The sequence below is a fragment of the Hippocampus guttulatus genome, chromosome 6, assembly GCF_054856545.1.
Source record: "Hippocampus guttulatus isolate MCC_2025c chromosome 6, RoL_Hgut_1.0, whole genome shotgun sequence".
NCBI lineage: Eukaryota > Metazoa > Chordata > Actinopteri > Syngnathiformes > Syngnathidae > Hippocampus > Hippocampus guttulatus.
In genome coordinates, this window is record NC_141266.1 from 2,203,376 (window position 1) to 2,225,039 (window position 21,664).

At 41.2% G+C, this 21,664-nt stretch overlaps 1 protein-coding gene across 6 annotated transcripts in view; it reads left to right on the forward strand.

Moving 5' to 3' along the window:
- Window positions 1-20,226, forward strand: part of azi2 (5-azacytidine induced 2) — a 61,907-nt gene extending 41,681 nt beyond the window's left edge. For 5 of the 6 annotated variants that reach the window (XM_086112843.1, XM_086112847.1, XM_086112842.1 and 2 more), the window contains 2 exons: window positions 6,552-6,676; window positions 19,391-20,226. In XM_086112843.1, the coding sequence (XP_085968969.1) occupies window positions 6,552-6,676; window positions 19,391-19,821 (556 nt within the window). In that variant the 3' untranslated portion in view covers window positions 19,822-20,226. Of the gene's footprint in view, window positions 1-6,551; window positions 6,677-17,424 lie in introns of all 6 variants that reach the window. The other variant, XM_086112848.1, reaches the window with a different exon arrangement.
- The last annotated feature ends 1,438 nt before the right edge of the window (window positions 20,227-21,664 follow it).

Sequence of the window (21,664 nt, forward strand, 5' to 3'; positions counted from 1 at the left end):
TACATACAATTATAAACAAATGCTGCATTTTTTTAAATAATTCAGTAGCAGGCCTGAGGACTTCGGAAATTCAGGGTAACGGTTTTTCGGTTCCGTCGGATTACCCAATCGGAAACCACGGTAACTAATGTTGGGTTCCGTAAAAGTTCATCATGGGAACCCATTTTTCTATTTTGACTGATATTCATAATCAAGAATTCTGACACTCAAAAGTACAATACAATACAATACATGCTGGTTTATATCGCGCTTTCACAACAGCGGCAGCTGTAACAAAGCGCTTAACAAAACAGTTAACATAAAGTAAAATAATAAACACAACATATAACATAAAACACGGACAGTCATGCAGTCCTAACCACTTTTCCGCCACACGCTTTGTTGTTTGAAGCAGTTTGAGATGAAAGAGGAGAGAATCAAAGTGTCCTTTAACCAGTGGATCAGAGACGTCATGCTCAAAATGTGCACACGTCGGCTACAAGCTAAGTTTCAAATTCAACAAGAAGCTGTAGCATCCATTGACGAAAAAAGAGATTGGTTCACTTCTCCCGTCCCATGGAAATCCATTTCAATTCCTAGCGGCGACTCTCAGTTCCAAATAGCATCGGTGCTCTGCGCCAACGCTCCTCTCTCCTCATCCTCAATTTCAGCAGCCATCCATCCAGCACCAAAGCCGACTGTCCAACAGCGCCGACATATCCACTGTACAAAAATGCTGCCCATTACAGGCGCAAAAAACACAAGCGCCCCAGGTCTGTCCAGCACCAACAGTCAATGGCGCCGACATTCATCCCAATCAAAATCCGTGCTGGTACAGGCGTGCTGCCGAGAAGGCGCAACCACCAAGCACAGATACTTCTCCAATGTTTCAAGAGTAAATGTTTGAAAACGATGCATTAATTACATCAGTAGCTGTGTACTCCAGGTTTATTCCAAAAAATAAACGGATCAAAAACTGGTGTACTCATGTGGCATCATCAGAGTATTTTTTCCAATCTCACACTGAAAAGATTAATTTACTGGTAATCATTAATACAGGTAAGTATTGATGTGGCTTGACATCCTCTTCCCAAGACGATGCATGTGTAATCTACGATCAATTTGACGAAAGAATTTAACACACGTCATCATGAGTTCTACCAACAGTTAACATTAGCATTACTACACCTTGTGACGAATGTTTTATTCATAAAGTTACCATTCTACAACCAGTAAATTATAGAATAACCAATACTGTTTCATAATATTTTTCACAGCGATGAGCCTACAAATCTAATGACCAACTTGCCTCGTAATCGTGCCTCGCGTCGTATCTCGCTCTCGCGCTCTGTGCATACGTCACAGGTGAGTTTAGTGATACGCCCTTTGGACGATTCACACGAAAAATCAGACAAGCATTCCCATTTCTTATATATCGTAATTAGTAGACCTTGGTGAGTTTTTTTCGCCGCCATCTCAAACTTTCATCTGCGCGATTCCTCAGTTTGCGGACCAAAATAACAACCCGCATGCGCACATAACGTTATCTGTTGCATCCCCCCACCCCCCAACACTGAAAACAAAACGAAAGTAAATTAGAAGAAAGACACTCACACACCACACCACACCGCAAACACACATACTGGCACAGTGAAATCGCGTTGATCACACAGTCAACTCGTGTGCGGTGACTTTTATGGTTAAACTATTTTTCGGTACCGTTAAAATGACGCCACGGAAACGACACGCTACCGGTAACGATTGTTACCGTGAAATCCTCAGGCTTGTCGTAGGTTTTTTTTGTTTGTTTATTTGTTTTGACTGAGAAATTTCCTTGCGTCCCAAAAACGCACATTATTTGGAACTGTGCGTCCCGTGGGAAAATTATGCGTCTCGGACGCGGAACGCAGAGGTAACGAGATGGCTGAATCTCTAAACATTCTCTGAGTACTACTATTATTACCACTACCACTAATACTACATTAATTAATTTAATACCTTCAACTTCACAATAATAATAAATAATTAAATCAACCATGATTTTAAACTGTGTATTATCAATATTCATTATACCAAACATGAGAAAGCATTCAGCAAACATAACTGGAATCGAGCAAAAGGACTCCAAATCCCAACGGCCAAACCCGGAAGTGAAGTGCCGGCATTATTGACTCCAGCTGTAACGCAAATTACTTGGTTCAAACAAATATTCTAGCGCCACTGCACAAACGTGACGACTGTGCAAAAATAACTAAATAAAAGACACCACTGTTACAGAAAGGCTTCACACGCTATTTAAACTGCCGATCGCGAACGGAACGAACCGTGATTGAAACTAACTGTGATGCCGCTCTTTACACATTGTACTGACTGTCAGTGGCAGCCCCGCCCCTCTTAAAGCGCCAGAGAAAGTCATCAGCGTGGGTTTCCCTGGATGGATTTTGTTTGATTTCTTGATGATTTTTGCGGTCCTCTGGCCCACTTTATACCTGTGGACGAAGGATTAGAGGCTTTAATCCCTCGTTGTGTCCGAGGACCGGCAACCCGAGGCCAAGGCCAAGGACTTGACTCCGAGGCCAAGGCCAAGGACCAAGGACTTGACTCCGAGGCCAAGGCCGAGGACCAAGGACCGCCCTTCGGTCCTCGAGCCGGTCCTCGAGGCCAAGGACCGGCTCGAGGAACACATCACTGCTATTTATCAAATTAAATACGATGAAATTTTATGACCTGGTTGACTTTAAAATCGCCCAATTAATGTACAAAGCACACAATAACCTGCTCTGCCAAAACATTCTGTTTTTCGAAATTCGAGAAAGCAGCTATGATTTAAGAGGTACCAACTTATTCAAAAAACTCAAAACAAGAACAAACATCAAGCAAAGAAGTGTATCTATCAAAGGTGTTAATCTGTGGAATAATTTCGAAACGGACCTGAAAATGAGTAAATCGCTTGCTGAGTTCAAAAACAAATTCAAAAAAATAGTACAAACAACCTACATCAATCAGAGTTAAAATGATAAATTCTAAACATTCAATATAATGATAAATCAGAACTAAGTTGATAAATAGAGGAAGGTATGGAAATAGCCATTATGTATACAAGAGAAAATTGACACAAGAGTGCCAGGGTGTGTATGTATAAAATCCTGATACAAACCAAAAGTTGTAAAAATATCACGGTTAAGGGTAAAGCATGAGCCTTAATGGAGACTTCTTTCTTCTTACTTTCTTTCTTTTCTGATTGATATAAAAATGATTTATTAGATATAAACACATAACACGGGGTAGGACTAGATATGTTCCTTCCTTCTTCCTACTCCCTTGAACATAATAACTGTGTTGAATGATGACTGATTTCTCTTTCCTTTTTACTATTTTACTTACCTTATTTTCTGTCAAATTATTACTGTATATGTTTTATGTTCAATAAACAAACCAAACCAAGATTGTCGGCTGAACATTGACATCTGTTGCAATATTACAGTTTCAGCAATAGTGTAAATATGGCATTAGTAAGAGTATAACAGTTTTAAGAACAATGTTTGTGAATAGAAATAAGTATCAGTATAAAACTGTCAGCATCGACTAATGGGCTCAGATCTAGGACACTGTGACTGGAAGCGCAACGCTCTATCAACTGCTCCAGCTGAACATGAGTGCGCACAAACTTGCAACAAGCAAACATCAATAAACAGTGGCTACATAGCGGCCGCTACAGAAAATAAACACAAGTGCTAATTCCACATGAGTACTTCTGCACTCAGAATATTTTTTTCTCATGCTCAGAGTGACTCCCTCACTCACCAACTAATTTGACGCTCACATCAAATGCTGACAACGCCCGCAAAGTGGCGCGAAGTCTCGGGCGCGATTATGAAGTCATAATACATTGAATAACCCAATGATGTCATCCGCACATAAAGAGGGCTTGTTTCCGTCACTTGATTTTCTTAGAAACTGCACTCTCTCTGAATCGGGGCTCCAGACAGCTCCACAGTCTCGGCACATCTCATAACCTCACTAATAATTACCATTGGCCAATTGTTATAATGAGCAAATATTTAAAAATATCTTTCAAAGAATCAGGTTTCATGTCAATGTGTTGCTTTTTTACAGTTTCTTGGATTCTCATTCATTTTTTTAAGTTAAACATATTGTGTTACAAGACAGTTAAGATAGTATGAGAATTTAATCGTCATCCTCCAGGTCTACATTTAACGACAACAAAATTAGCTTGCATTTTGGACAATTTGGGTTTCAACATCTTTCTTGCCGCTAGGAGATCCAGACTTGATTCTAAAATGTGTGTGTGTTTTGCATGTTCAGGGCGGCCCGGTAGTCCAGTGGTTAGCACGTCGACTTCACAGTGCAGAGGTACCGGGTTCAATTCCAGCTCCGGCCTCCCTGTGTGGAGTTTGCATGTTCTCCCCGGGCCTGCGTAGGTTTTCTCCGGGTACTCCAGTTTCCTCCCACGTTCCAAAAACATGCCGGCTGATTGAACACACTAAATTGTCCCTAGTTGTGAGTGTGAGTGCGCATGGTTGTTCGTCTCTGTGTGCCCTGCGATTGGCTGGCTACCGGTTCAGGGTGTCCCCCGCCTACTGCCCGAAGACGGCTGGGATAGGCTCCAGCACCACCCGCGCCTAGTGAGGATAAAGCGGTTTGGAAAATGGATGGATGGATGGATTTGCATATTCTCCCTGGGAATTTATCTGTATAATCCTGCCTCCTTCCACTCACCAAAGAAATGCTTAGTAGTTTAATTGGGAACTTTTTTTTTTGTCTATATGTGATTGGATGGATGGATGGATTCCAACAAAATTTTGGACTTCCACTGTAACCCGTCTAAGTTTCAGACTTCTGAAGTTGCTGTTTTAGAATACATTTAGTACGTGTTAGAATTGGAATAGATTGCTCATTTTGGGGGAAATGGGATTTCACAAGCTCAACAAGTTTGAGAGACATTTTTTATTATTGGTTGCAATTCTCCTCTATGCCCACTAGAGGAGTGTGAAACCCAATACAGTAAACATTCTCTAGTACGGACTCATGTTTGCGCTGTCCAATCTGTCCTTATAACAGAAATTCCTGATTTAGGAAATGAGCATGGTACATGTCCTTTATGAACCTGCATGTATGTTGAAAAAATATATGTGTAACAACACAAGCAATAAAATGCAAAAATATACTGTCCAAAAACTGTTTATATAACATAAACAGAAGTACAGTATACAGTACAGGTGTAGAGTATTAAAAAAACCCCACAACACAGTACAGTACGTACAGTATTTTAATGTTGATTTTTTTCCGTCTTGGGAAAAAATGAGTCGATTTTGGGTTGTTTTGTTTTGTTTTGTTGGGTTCTTCGTTTTCGATGCCATGATCGACAGGACATAAGTGAATAAAGTTAAAATCTTTCGCAGTTACAGTAAAACGCACGCCAACAAAAAGTCACTTACACGCCGTCGTTTCGAATCCGATGATAGAAAACTGAGAAGCGAACACCTTTCTTCCATCGTGTTTCCAGTTGTGTCGAGTGGGCGTTGCTTTTTAAGCTAGTGCCGCGATCTACAGGACGTAAGTAAATAAAGTTAAAATCGTTCGCAATTACAGTAAAACGCACGCCAATAGAAAGTCACTTACACTTCGTCGTTTCGAATCCAATGATAGAAAACGGCGAAGTGAACATGTGTCTTCCGTCGCGTCTTCCGTTGCATCGGGTGGGCGCTGCGTGTATTTAAGCTCCCACGGCCTTCTGTCTCCATCCGGGTTACGGATAGTGGAATTTCCGCTAACGTAAGTTCCGGTAAAATGTAATATGGTAGTCAAAATGTTAATGCATAGGTTTTTAATTCCGGGTGAAGGAAATTCCTTTTCATAGAATTCCGGGGATGGGAATATTTACTGTACATTAATCTTCATGAGAAAGTAGAAAGCAGACAGCATTCACTTGACTTCACCCGATCTTGACATGAGCTTTAATCATGCGGCAATGGGAATTAATTTCCACCTACTTTTCTCTGGTAAATGCTTGTAAATTGTCCTCACATTTTAGCTTTCGTGCCGTTTCAGGCAGGTGTTTTGTGTTCAGAGAAAGTATTCATGAGATTTGCATCCTCATGTCAGGTGTGGATCGGACAGGTTTTGTGTTGCTGATCTCACAAATCATACCAGTAATATTTTCCGATGCCTGCTGAGAATGCAGATTATAAAACCTGTTGCCTCATATTCATCTCATTACTTGTGCTTTGTCAAACTGAATTGTTAAACCACACAAATTATGCAGTTTCTCCTGTATCTTGCTGTATCAGCAAACCTCACTTGCTAATGTAATCCTTCTCAACACCAGAAGGTCTTCACATTTATTACAAACCTCATTTAATCTGACTACTGACTGCCAGATGTTTTTAAGAGCCCCATTCAAAAGACATCTGTGCCAACATTTTGAACAAATTATTCTTGCAATCAGTTCACAATTACTTTTATACAGAGATTGGTAAAAGACAATCTTGAGCTGATTTTACCGGCATGTGGCGAACACCGTTTAAATCCAATATTCTGTGCATCTGCAGGGAGAGGAGCATGCAGCAGGCATATGAGACTTTGCATTCTGAGATCACTCGTCTCCATTCAGAGGTGAGACACCAAAGAGGCCTGATTCGGAAGCTGAGACCATTGATCAGTGAGGCAAGACGAGGTGAGGTGTGTGTGCGTGCATGTTTGTATTATTTTTTTCCCCATTAACGATAATTGGACAATAACCGACAAAGAATGCTGTACTGGTTTCCCAGGACAATAATGAATATACGGTAGACAGTGGTTCTGAACAACAGCTGTTTATTTATAAAGCGATTCATACATCTTCTGGAAAACATCGCAGAACAATATTATGGGTCAATATTTAACAAGCTCTACTGTACATAAATCACAGGAGAAAATGCCAAATCATGTTTGCTTAATAGTATCTTAAGCTTTTCTTAAAAAAAAAAGTAAAAACTGTAAATACTATTAAATTAAGACAGCATCAAAATGTAATCTAAATTAAATATTTAAGAACAAATGTACTAGGGATGGGCAGTTTAAATGTTTGATGGGTACACAATTTTTCAACAGCACTACAATAATAGGACCGCGCACTTCTTAACCAGATGTATGACAAAAATACAAACCTAAGTACAGAAGACTATCTTCATATATTGACATTTTTGAATGCATTTGAAAAGATGCCCTGCTCAACTACAAAAGACAATCAGTGATTGTGTGTCCAAAAGAAAGAAAGCCATGGCTGAAAGGCTACTTGAGGCATGTATGCATAAATATTTTCAAGCCCGTTTCACCACCACTCAAGAAGATTGACATCACTGTCCACCTCAGGTATTACCAGGTAGCTCTTAGACGTACTTTCAGTGGCACTGGCTGGTGAATCCACTTCTCTTGTGTCTTCTCTTGTTTAGTTTAGTTTTGTTTTTGTTTGTTTTTTTGGAGGGGGGGGGGGTCCTCCAGGGGGCATTTTGGGTGGCTCTGTTGTGTCATCATCCCCTGCTTCACACATTGCTGTGGTGCCCTGAGCTATTTAGGGCCGTGGGGAAATGTGGTCTTCCTTACTTGCCATGGCTAGTAGCTCAGTGGTGTTTGTGGATACATTTCTTCAACCTGGTCATATGTGAGAATAGTTGTTACGATTGTATTATTGTCACTGTTTTATGTTGTGTTGTATTTATTTATTTATGATAAATGTTCTGTAAAAAAGCAGCCCGGTAGTCGACTGGTTAGCGCGTAGGCCTCACAGTGCAGAGGTGCAGGGTTAGATTCCGGCTCCAGCCTTCCTGTGTGGAGTTTGCATGTGCTCCCTGTGCCTGCTTGGGTTTCTCCAGGTACTCCGGTTTCCTGCCACATTCCAAAGACATGCGTGGCAGGTTTAATGGAAGAACTCTTAATTGTCCCAAGGTGTGAGTGTGAGCAAGGATGGTTGTTTGTTGATGTGTGCCCTGCGATTCGCTGGCAACCAGTTCAGGGTGTACCCCGTCTACTGCCCGAAGACAGCTGGGATAGGCTCCAGCAACGCCCTGCGACGCTTGTGAGGATCAGCGGATCAGAAAATGGATGGATGTTTCACTAAATGAGTCCCAACAGAAACATGTACTAGAGCAGGCATGTCCAGCTCCAGGCCTGGAGGGCCAATGCCCTGCCTGTTTTCCAGCTCTCCCGGCTGCAACACACCTGCTTCAGATGGTAAGCTCACCAGCCAGCTCTGAAGCAGCATTAGAATATTCCTTATTATTTGAATCAGGTGTGTTGCTCATGGGAGAGCTGGAAAACAGGCAGGACAGTGGCCCTTGAGGACCGACTTTGGACACCCCTGTACGAGAGGAAAGGTTTCCAGCCAACTGAAACCTAACCTAACCTAAGTCAGAATTTAACCAAAATCTCGACACACCTCCCAATCCCTGATCGTTGGAGACCACACAAAATCATCCTACTTTAAAGAGTCTTTGTTTTCAGAAGTACAGTCAAACCTCGGTTTTCGAACGTCTCTGTTCTCGACCAAATCGGTTTTCGACCACAAATTTCGATTTTTTTATGCCTCGGATTACGACCGAAATTCGGTTCTCGACCAAATTTAGCGCACTTGAATGCGCCACTCGACTTCTCTCGACTTCCTTACACGAAGAAGTGACGCTTCCTCGGGTTGATGAAGAAGTGATGCCTCCGTTGTGAGCAGACGTGTTCAATAAAGATTTTTTTTTTAAAAAGAAAGAGCGTCCATTGTGAGCAGACGTGTTCAAAGATCTTTTTAAAAAAAGAGCGTCCATTGCACTGATAATTTTACCGTTTACCCCCAGCGAGTCCCAGGAACTCGCTGATCAGAAAAGTATGAGTCCCATTATGCATTTAGTTAGTTCCAAATTTCGAATTCTGAAATGGTCTACTTATTCAATTGCATATGATAATAACACAAACAACATATACATACATTTATAAACAAATGCTGCAAAATTTGCCCTGCGATTGGCTGGCAACCGATTCAGGGTGTCCCCCGCCTACTGCCCGAAGACAGCTGGGATAGGCTCCAGCATCCCCCGCGACCCGAGTGAGGATTAAGCGGTTCGGAAAATGGATGGATGGATGCTGCAAAATTTTAAATAATTCAGGCATATAAGATTTGCTGAGAAATAGGTTCTTATTTCATCCCATGGTTTAGTCTTTGAGTTCATAAATTCTCCTCTCTTTACTCTGCTTCCAATGATGCAAGGCTTTCTCAAAGTCAACTTATTATCGCAAAAAATATCCAACTTTAGCTGCTTCCTCTGTGATATCTCCGCAATAAACTTTCGCAACACTTGTTTTAATGTTACACAACTTGGCAATCGTCTGCTTTCCGCGAGGTGGAGGCCGATCTTGCCAATCTCGTCTTGCGAGAGCGGAAATCTCGTCACGCGAGATTACTTAATGCGAGATCAAAACAACAATGGCGGTGATTGTCAAACTGCGATCGTTGCGGGACAAAAAGATGTACCGCAGCAGGCCTGAGGATTTCGGAAATTCACGGTAACCGTTTTTCGGTTCCGTCGGATTACCCAATGGGAAACCACGGTAACTAATTTTGGGTTCCGTGTTCATCATGGGAACCAATTTTTCTATTTTGAGTGATATTCATAATCAAGAATTCTGATACTCCAAAGTATAATGTTTCAAGGGTAAATGTTTGAAAACTATGCATTAACAATGAACGTTACATCAGCAGCTGTGTACTCCAGGTTTATTCAAAAAAATAAATGGATCAAAATATGTTGTACTCATATGGCATCATGAATACAACATACCACAAAATAGTATTTTTTTCCAGTCTCACACTGCAAAGATTAATTTGCTGGTAATCATTAATACAGGCAAGTATTGATGTGTTCAATGATTTGTTGTTTACGATGATACTAATGCAGCGTGTTATACCGGAGACAAATTCCTTGTGTGTTCTACATACTTGGCCAATAAAGATGATTCTGATTCTGATTCTGATGTGGCTTGCCATCCTGTTCCCAAGACGATGATGTGTAGTATACTATCAATTTCACAAAGAATCTACCACACGTCATCATTAGTTCTACCAACAGTTAACATTAGCATTACCACACCTTGTGACGAATGTTTTATTCATAAGGTTACCACCCTACAACCAGTAAATTATAGAATAATCAATACTGTTTCATAGCGATTAGCCTATAGATCTAATGACCAATTTGCCTCGTAATCATGCCTCCCGTTGTATCTCGCTCTCGTGTTCTGTGCATACATCACAGGTGAGTTTAGTGATACGCCCTTCGGACGATTCATATGAAAAATCAGACTGGCATTCCCATTTCTTAAATGTTGTAATTAGTAGACCTTGGTGTGTTTTTTTCGCCGCCATCTCAAACTTTCATCCGCGCAATTCCTCAGTTTGTAGACTAAAATAGCAACCCGCATGCGCACGTAAGGTTATCTGTTCCGCCCCCCCCCAACACTGAAAACAAAACAAAACAAAACAAAATGAAAGTAAATTAGAAGAAACACGCTCACACACCACACCACAAACACACATACAGGCACAGTGAAATCACATTGATCACACAGGAGAGATTCGATCGCATACAGTCAACTCGTGTACGGTGACTTTTATGGGAAACGATTTTTCGGTACCATCAAAATGACGCCACGGAAACGAAACGCTACCGGTAACGATCGTTATCGTGAAATCCTCAGGCCTGCCATAGTTTTTTTTTTTTTTTGGACTGACAAATTTCCTTGCGTCCCAAAAACGCACATTACTTGGAACTGTGCGTCCCACGGGAAAATTATGCGTCTAGGACCCGGGACGCAGAGGTAACGAGATGGCTGCCATTGTGCGTCCATTTTGAGCAGATATGTTCAAAGATTTTTAAAAAAGAACGTCCATTGTGTGTCCATTGTGAGCGGACGTGTTCAATAAAGATGATTTTAAAAAGCAGACGTGTTTGTTGAGATCGACACAAATTGGACTGTTATTTCTGCATGGCACCAAAGAAAGCAAGTGGAAGGAGTAAAGATGCTGAAAAAAAGAGGAAAATAGTGCGCAAAACTATTGAATTTAAGAAAGATTTGAGAGTGAAATATGAATCAGGTGTGCATGTGGCTGTGTTGGCTAAGGAGTTCGGCATGCCGAAATCAGCAGCATCCTAAAAAAGTAAGACCATCAAAAAGGCATTGATGTAGCTAAAGGATGTCGTGTGTTTAGTGAACAAAGGCCGCAAATATTAGAGGAAACGTTTACTTATTTTCATAAACGAGAAACAGCTAGCAGGGGACAGTCTTAGCCAAGATACGATTTGTGGCAAAACAAGACAATTGTATGGAGATTTGATTTAAAAAAAAAAAAGGATCCTAGCATTGCTCTGAAGAGTTTGATTTTAAACAAGCAGAGGATGGTTCGAAAAGTTGAGGAAAAGAAGTGATTCGTCATGGGGAGGCAGCCAGTTCAGACAAGGAAGCTGTCGAAAAGTTAAAGTTGAGTTTGAAAATCTCATCAAGGCCGAGGAATGTCTTCCCCAGCAACTCTTAATAAGGACGAGACTGGACTTATGTGGATAAAGCGGTTCAGAAAATGGATGGAGGGATGTTACCTCGTACAATAGTGTCGGATTGCAGACAGAGCGTCCGTAGTTACAGCCATTACTTTAGAGTTTATAAAGGTGTAAAAGAATGCAATCTACAATTGTCACGATGAGAGAGAGAGAGAGAGAGAGGTTCAATTTTTATGTTACAATATCAATGTTTATGTTAAAATTGGTCAAAATAAAACACGCAAAATGTTTGTAGTGTGTTGTTACCTGCTCTCATATTACATGTGTATAAGATAAGATATCCTTTATTAGTCCTACACTGGGGAAATTTACAGTTTATGGTGTAAAATAGTTGAAAAAATGCTTTTAAAAAAGTTTTTTTCGAGACTTGTAAACAATTTTTATCCATTCCATTAATTATAATGGGAATGGGTTTCGCTTTTCGAACAATTTGGTTTTCGAACAGCCTTCTGGAACAGATTATGATTGAAAACCAAGGTTTGACTGTAATATAAAAAGACTGCTGACTAGGTCCCCATTTCGAGTAGCCGAACTAAAACAAATGACTAATTTTCATACTCTACCCTATGTCTGACATTTTACAGTCTGCATCGCTTGTGTGTGTGTGTGTGTGTGTGTGTGTGTGTGTGTGTGTGTGTGTGTGTGTGTGTGTGCGTGTGCATGCGTGCGTGTGTGTGTGTGTTCGTGTTTGATATGAGTAAGATCAAATTTACCAAAACCATTGTGGCAACAATCTGCGTATGAATAGGGAGTTAGAGCTGCTTCTCTTCAGAATGCTCCTTCCAAAGAAATCCAAATTTCTTCTCCCGCTGCTTCTTGCTTGGGTTTGTATCAGAATGAGATCCTGCCCCAAGTGGAGGAGTTCAAGTATCTCGGGTCTTGTTCATGAATGAGGCAAGAATGGAAGAGGAGATTGACAGGCAGATCAGTGTAGCATCTTTCATCTCTGTTTCAGTCCATTCTGGTGAAAGACCCTCACCTATGGTCACGAGCTCTGAGTCATGATCGAAAAAACAAGACTGTGCAGGGATGGCAATTTTCCGCAGATACGCGGAAATCCGCCGTTTTATTTCTTAAATTGATAATTTTTGTGAATCGTCTAAATCCGTTGAGAAAATTTTAGGGGGGGTGAGGTACCTTATCGTCGAGTTTTCACGAGCTCTCCCGATCAGTCTTTCCATCTTCCGATTGTAAACAGCCCTGCGATTGGACGTGTATGAAAGCTTCAACTAATCAGATCACTGGAAGCATTATTACTGGAGCGACTGGTCAGGAAGGCCAGTTCTGTCCTGGGCTGCTCCCTCGACACTCTGGAGGAGGTGGGCAACAGGAGGATGCTAACTAAGCTAAAAGCTATGATGGACAGTCCCTCCCACAACCTCCAGGCCCGCCCTGACAGCACTAGGTAGCTTCTTCAGCCAGAGATTGTTACACTCGAACTGCAAGAGGGAGAGATACCGCCGCTCGTTCCTACCGACTGCTGTCAGGCTGCTGAATAAAAAATAAAAAAATAAATAAATAAACATAATAACATTAATTAAATGATGTGAAAAACAATTGTAAATAGCACTGCGACCTTATCCATATTTGTATTTATATTGCACTTAATTGAACGGTGTTTTTTTTTTTCTTCTTTCTACCCACAATCTTGCTGCTGTAGACTGTAAATTTCCCCAGTGTGGCACAAATAAAGGATATCTTAATTTGTTGCGGAAGTCTTAGCTCGATTGTATACGGCCCAGCGATTGGTCAACTACAAGCGATTGGACCAATCAAATTTCATGTAACTTTTTTTTTTTACCTGATTCATGGTGGCCTGTTCGTCTCGCAAATTCATTGTTCTGGGATCGTTTTGAGTGGAATTATGAGATTTTTGACGAAAGATCAGGAGTCTTCAATCCTAGAAATTGACTCAAATGTCAAGAATAAATTCTGATGGGACTGGCTTGAGAGAAAAGTCACTGTAAAGGTTAAGATTGGTTCCAAGTTCGACAAAGTTACAGAAGCTCTTGGACAATTTTTGAAGAAACCAGACGTCGCGGGCAAAGCTTATTGTGTGTATTGTCGTGACTTAATTAACTATGGCTCCCGTGGATGCGTGGCACTGACAGATCATGCAACAAAAGTGAAAAAACATGCCGACAAAATTCGACGGAGCAATTATTCTTTGGGTTCAGCATTTTCCAAACAAACTTCGTCAGCGGATACAACGAAAGACGTTACGCACTGGGGTACTTTGGCTGAACCAAGCAACGAATCTGCTCCACTGACGCCCCTTGCCGATAGACAGGTACACTCCGAGGTATGTACTTTTTTATTCAAATATACTAGGATGATATTTGCAATTTTATTTGGTATGCATTTGTAGCAACAGCATGATAACATTTCATTGTTTTTATTTGCGTTTTATATTCATATTGATAATTCACATTTTGTATTGGATAATAAAGCACGATTATGCAGAATAAATTGTATTATCTGAGAGCTAAGGGATGTTGTTAAAATGTTGATGTTTTTCCTGCATTTGAATGCATGATATAATCAAAATGATTAACTCATTCACTCCCAAAGACGTTTTTAAACGTCTTTTCAGACTTGGTCCAGAATTGGCTGGCCCTGAATGAGTTAACTGCATGTTTCAGGAACACAAAGTGAATATGATTGTAATATTTGAATGTAGTATTTTGACTGTGTTTTTCAAGTTGACTGTATCATGTGTAGATGCTTTCCAATTTGTTGCCTGCCTGCACTAACTTCTAACTTGTGTAGAAAATCTTGGCGAATTCAAGTTACATATGGTTATATGGTTAAAAATATTAACAAATCACCCTCTGTATTTTTGTCACAAACTCATATCTTACTTAACATTTACTTCATTTATGGTGATTAATTCTTGTCATCAACCCTGTCTATATATCACTCTTTAATATGTTAATCGGTTCAGTGTAAATTAAATATGTTTAATACTACCAGCAATAAATAAATAAAGTATGTAAATAAATATACACATATATGAAAGATCAGTTCAACGAATGCAATTTTTTTCATCTTTTCTAAAACTCTTACTGCATATCGTATTTCATTTTCCAATTTCTAATATATCAATGAATATATGAAGATTGATTTAAATTCTGAATGTTCAATAATATGCATGAATGAATTCTGTTGCAAAGACATTTCTTTAATGGAATTAATTTTTTTTCAGGCACTGGTTCTTGGAGTTCTTGCTGAGCACAGCCTTCCCTTGTCATCGGCGCTTGTTATTATCCATACTGCAAAGGAGCTGGCGAAAGACCCAAGAGCGCTCAGTAATGTGAAACTTGAAAGGAAAACAGCATCCTACAAAATGACACATGGACTGGGAAAAACCTTTACAATTGAGACAATTCAGAACATGCGTAGTGGGCCATTTTCTCTTAATGTTGATGAAAGCACCAGCAATGCTGACAAGAGGATATTGGCCATTCTGGTCAGTTATCCATCCATGAAACAGGGCGGTATTGCGGTTGAGCACCTGCAGTCAGTTGAGCTCTATAAAGTGGACACGATCAGTGTGTTTTCTGCTATTGAGAAGATCTTCGATGACAACAATATACCTTGGGAAAACCTTGTTTCCTTGCTCCCAGATTCCTGTTCTGTGATGAGATGTGCCAAGAATGGATTGGAAGTGAAAATTAGGAAGGAAAAGGCTCCTCAGCTTCTGGACATCAATGGAGATTCCTGCCATCATGTCCATAATGCTTGTCAGAAGTTTTGTGAACCATTCGATGGCTGGGTTGAGAGTTTAGCAACAGATCTTCACAACGACATCAAATGGTCTGCCGATCTGAAACTACTCTTGAGAGAGATTTGTGAAATTATGTCAATTCCCTTCACCACTCCCTTGAGGTTTCTCTCTCACAGATGGCTCTCCTGTTATGATGTGACTGCCCCAAACATGGTCATGATGGATGCATTTAGGGTCATGTAGTATGGGTTCATGTGCCTTGAAGATCGTGCCTTGTACAAGAGTCCTATCATGCAGATTTTGAGTGAACGTGGGGTCTCTTCAGATGGCAAAGAAAGAGTGAAGGAAATTTGGAAGACAATGTCAAACAAGAATATGACACAAGATGGCCGAAGTAGGAAAGAGAGGATAGTGGAAAAGATCATTGTCAAGTCCAAAATGACTGATTTGATCAGTTCCTTCTACCTGGCCGTACTGAGACTCCTGAAAGACTATGTTCTGCTATTCCAGAGTAAGTCCCCCTTAATACACATCCTTCATGACAAACAAGAAGAACTAATGAAAAGCTTTCTTGCGTGCTTCATGAAGCCTGAATTTCAATTGTCATCCGAACAAGTGAGGACCATCAAGATTGATAAAGGCGAGGAGCAATTGTTAGATCCCAAAGACATGTTTCTTGGCCTTGCAGCAGAAGAAATGCTGCAAAAGAAGAGAGACTCTGCAACTGTCAAGAACTTTCTGGACAAGGCATCAAGTGTGCGCAACATCTACAAAAAATACTTCCTCACTCAGGTCCTCCACCTCTCTGTACCCTCTGCCCGTCTCAACACAATGGGATGCAGAGCCTTCAGCCGCTCTGCCCCCAAACTCTGGAACTCACTTCCACCCAATAGTCGTAATATTGACTCTCTTCCCACATTCAAAACCCACCTATTCAGACTTGCATCTTCAACTTAAATCTATTTCTTCTTTATTCATAATTTTATCTGTGGTTTTATTGTTTGCTCTTGGTTGTAAAGTGTCCTTGAGTGCTGTGAAAGGCGCTTACAAATAAACTGTATTATTATATGTTGTTGTTTTTTTTTTTTTTTACTTGAAACTGTTTCTATTAGATTCCTTCACCGCAACAATTTACACTTTGAAATAAAAAATTGTCATTGTTGCCGTAAAAGAATCAAACTATTTGTTTGGCCTTTAGCATGGTCTGTGGCATTAAAAAAAAGTATTTCTGATCTCACGTGTTTCTTAGGATACATTTATTTGCCCTAATGTACTTCCATGCCTTTGTGTCATGACTTGAAGTGACAAGTCAGTAAGCCTCTCTACGAAAAGATGTACAGTACATTGAAAAAAGGTTTTAGAACTGCTGACTTCGAAAAAAAAAAATTTACATCAACGGTTAGACCAGTCACAACATAACAAATGTTTACACCCCAGTAAACTTCAACCACAATAATGAGCATGGTTCTTTCGAAAACTGTCAGTTAAATCATTATCGTGATACAGCTATTGCATTTGATAACACTATGTTGTGAAAGTGGTTAGGGTGTGGTTTGTCTTGATTTCTGATTTAGATGAACGTTTTCCCCTTTTCCCATATAGAAAAAGAAAACAAACCTCCTGATACTAAACACGATTTGCTCACCATCATGTTTCGCCCCAGCGTTAACTTGCATCAACTTCCACAGAAGTAAAAGAAATTTATTCTTCATCAATATTGTGAAAATAAATGCTTCCTATAAGGTTAAAAATCTCCCTTTTGTCAAAATGTTTAAAGTACAATTCTTAATAAATTATCATATATTCAATAATTTAACCAAGATTAACTACACCACGTCCAGCTCTCACACAATTGTTTCTCATGTAGAGAATTGTCATGTGAGGCAAGGTGACCTCAGCAAAATATTTGCGGCCTAAAAGCAGATACTTTGGGTCAAAACTTTCCAACATTTCAATAAATCACAACAACAAAAGTAAGCACCACGTCTTTGGCGTGGCATGAATTGACTCGGTGCTTACTTTCCATCTCCTTTCTTCTCATGCGGAAAATTATGCTTCTCATGTCTTTTCTGTTTTTTGTTTTATCCATCCATCCATCCATTTCCACCGCTTATCCGCCAGGTCGCGGGGGCAGCAGTTTTAGAAGCCCTCTCCCCAGCCACTTCTTCAAGCTCTTCCTGGCGGATCCCGAGGCGTTCCCAGGCCAGCTGGGTGACATCGTCTCTCCAGCGTGTCCTGGGTCGTCCCCGAGGTCTCCTACCAGTGGGACATGCCCGAAACACCTCACCAGGGAGGCGTCCAGGAGGCATCCTAATTAGATGCCCGAGCCACCTCATCTGGCTCCTCTCGATGTGGAGGAGAAGCGGCTCTACTCTGAGCCCCTCCCGGATGACCGAGCTTCTCACCTTATCTCTAAGGGAGAGCCCGGACACCCTGCGGAGACAACTAATTTCGGCGGCTTGTATCCGGGATCTCGTTCTTTTGGTCACAACCCATAGCTCGTGACCATAGATGAGGGTTGGGACGTAGATCGACCGGTAAATTGAGCGCTTTACCCTTTCGCTCGATACAACGTCTGTTTTTTGTTTTAATTCTTATTGGGGGGCGATTACAAATAGCGAGTTGCTTTTTGGAAAAAATACATGCTAAACGTTACGAACTGGGCAACACTGAGTCTGCTTTTACAAATTTGATCCTTTCTTTTCTCCATGGTTTTAGTGGGAGCAGTGCACGTCACAGAGAACACACTTTGAAATAGGGAAGCTGGTAAAAAATAAATAAATACATTTAAAGGAGATTGTTCTGGGCAGTAAACTCGATAAAAACAATAAGCTGCCCAGCCCTAGTACAGGCAAAATCAAAAGCAGGAATTGAATGGCTTTATTCCCAACAGCTTATTGAACAAAATGTTGCTAATATTGACCCGTTGAGTTGTGAACCTCTCTGTTCATTTGGGATGGCTTAAAACTTTGAAGATTTTTGTCAAATAACATAACACACGGGTGGTCCAGTGGCCAGCGCGTCGACCTCACAGTGCAGAGGTACTGGGTTCAATTCCAGCTCCGGCCTACCTGTGTGGAGTTTGCATGCTCTCTCCAGGTACTCCGGTTTCCTCCCAGATTCAAAAAAAAAAAACATGCATGGCAGGCTGATTGAACACTCACAAAATGGTCCCTAGGTATGAGTGGGAGCGTTGGTGGTTGTTCGTCTGTGTGCCCTGTGATTGGCTGGCAACCGTTCACAGTGTCCCCCGCCTACTGCCCGAAAGACGGCTGGGATAGGTTCCCGCAACCCTTGTGAGGATAAAGCGGATCGGAAAATGGATGGATGGATTGAACATAACACACTTAGCCTTCACAAGCAACATTTTCCTCTCAGTAGTACAGCTGATTTAACTGTGTTTTGGATGATGAACTTGAATGCCATTTCCACTGCACAATATGAAGGCCGTGTCGGCATTGCATTTACTTTTATCAACTTACAAGTCAACCTTGCGGTCCAACCCGCCATTGAATTCTGCCTACATCCATCCTGCTACAGCTGTACTGTACACAGTCACTGGAACGAATGGTTATTTTGGTGCCTTTTTATAATGAGATGTGTGACTTGAGCGAGGCTGTTGTGTCGCTATGACCTTTCCTCCTGGCTCACCATCTTCCTATCAATCTGCACTCTGGCACACATATCCAGTTGGAATCAGTTAGGACACACACATCGTCACAATGGGCTTGGCAGAGCCACCATCCTGCGCTGGTGTGGCTCAGGAATTATTAAGAATAGGAACCATGTTGGACAGATGAGACTTTCCACATCGTGCAGAAAAGGCTCCACGGCTGTGTCTCTACCTCCCTGGCATTCATTAAGTAGTTTATCTGAGAATATGCAGTCCCCAGGCAGTTACTGGTAATTTAATATCGCGAGCTTAAGTGATGAACGGACCGGATGTGGGCTTCTCTCAGATATTTTCCAGCCCCCTGTTCACAAAAATTGACGAATGTACAAAAGTGAATCCACCTTCACTGCTTGGTGGAAATAAGGATTCTCGTTCAACATTTGACAACTTTTGCCTTTTTCCTCTCTCCCACAGCAGTTCCAATTCACTGTCTGCAAGAGACTGAGACAAACCACCATGCCGTTCTTCGGACGCCAGCACCTCAACCGCCCAGTGCCCCACCCCTGCCCTCTTGTTCTGGCCGCCCCTGCCCCCCCGTGGTTGGCCCGACTAGCACCTTGCTGCCGGACATTTTGAGAGAGGACCGCTGGTATAATGGCCCATGGCCAACACAGCAGTGCTCTGGAGAGGCTTTGGTCGGGAATGAGACCGCTTCTGTTGTTTTGCCCCCACCACCCCTTAACCAGGCCTCCATCGATGACAGCTCAAGGTCCTTCCCCAGTCCCCCTAAACCAAGTGAAACCCTTTTCTGGGAGGGCCACTCAGCTGCGTCAAATTCATCATCCTTGAATGGAAACTGCAGTCCGAGGAGCACTTCCAATACAGAGTACAGCAAACCCTTTTGAGGAGAACTTCAGCACAAAAAATATGACTTTGCAAGCCTGCCACATTGCTAACGCCTTATCTGCCTTAAATTAATAAGAACACTACTCCCCTGCGGGGTGGACAAAATTGGACCTGAAAGTTACGGGAACCAGATGAAGGCCAGAAGAGGGTTTTTGAGGTAAAGACTCAACATTGCTTGCATGCAGCACTGATGACTAGGGATGGGTCTCATTCCAAATTTGAGGATAGTCCCACACTTTACAAAGCTCCTTATCAATCTGGTATTCTAATCTGTACTTGTTTGGAAAAACACAAACAAGAACAGAATTAATAGGGTTTTGTTTTTAATTTTTTTTTTTAAATGAATGTGTCATGCAACTACAACATTAATTTAAAATAAAAACAATGATTTGTATGGAAAGAAATGTTCTGAAGAAATCATAATGTGAAGCATTTATTTTTACTCACAGTCATTTGGTGCAAAGTTAAATTGGGTGTCGAGGGACAAGGCTCAATGTCACTTTTTATTTAAAGAGCAATTTTGCTCATCAATGGCTTCAATTGTGGATGAATTTACAAATATTGAGGATCTTTTTTTTTTTTGCAGGTTAATCCCAATGATTTGAGGCAAGGGTTTTATTAAACAATGAACATACAACAATATAACCAGGGAGTTGTATGCAGGGCTGCAGCTATCGAATATTTCAGTACTTGCGTGTCCTGAAAATTCCATAGAATAATCACGTAGCCATATCAACGGCACTTTTACTTTATTTCACTTAAGAACGAACAACCAATCGTTTTCCTTTTTATATAATCATCAGTTATAATTTCTTAAAGTACCGTAGTTTATTTAAACTTAGCTTTTCTTGTATCAAAAACGAAAGGCATTAAAAAAATGAAACGAACTTTAAGGTTCATGGCTAAAGGTTTCTTACAAGCTAACTATAAAAGAGGACAAATATTCCTTATTGGAGAAGTTTTGGAAGTATTCAAACTGAAACAGGACACCAAGAGGAAACGGTTAGGAGGGTGAACAATATTAAATGTTGATTAATGTTCTTCAATTAAAGTAAAAAATGTTTCCATGTTTCACTTTTTAGATACTACTCCTCAATAAGGATTTTAAGGACCTCATAAATGTAGCTCAGGAAATGAGAAACCTTTCTCGAATTTGCACTTTTAAGTGAATGTAAATTAAATTCTTTGGTGGTACTTAGGAGGCCACATGAAACTGCCAGATAATTGTTACAATTTCAAAAGAAAGGGTGCGGGGGGCTCTCTTCCCCGATCGGTCATGCAAGATACACCGCGGCTGCTGCGCTCCCCGGGAAAATGAAACAACATTCTTTCGTCCCTCTCCAGGCATGACTAATCAAACCAAGAAGAACAAAGCATTTTCATGATCGTAAGAATTGCATTGCGTGTACTGTAGTTTCACGACCATTCGGCACACCGTATTGTTGGGCGCAGTCTCAGTAGCAGGTGCTATTTCTGTATTTGACACATACACAAAACGCACTGTATTATTGGGCGCAGCCAGGCATGGTAAAACATACGCCAGCTTCAACATACGGCATGTAAGGGGCATGCCTTTAGCGTCCTCTTACACGCCCACCCTTCACTCATTGGCGACTGGTACCTGCTAGGGGCGTGCCTTTAGCGTCCTCTTACACGTCCACCCTTCACTCATTGGCGACTGGTACCTGCTAGGGACGTGCCTTTAGCGTCCTCTTACACGCCCGCCCTTCACTCATTGGCGACTGGTACCTTCTAGGGGCGTGCCTTTAGCGTCCTCTTACACGTCCACCCTTCACTCATTGGCGACTGATACCTGCTAGGGGCGTGCCTTTAGCGTCCTCT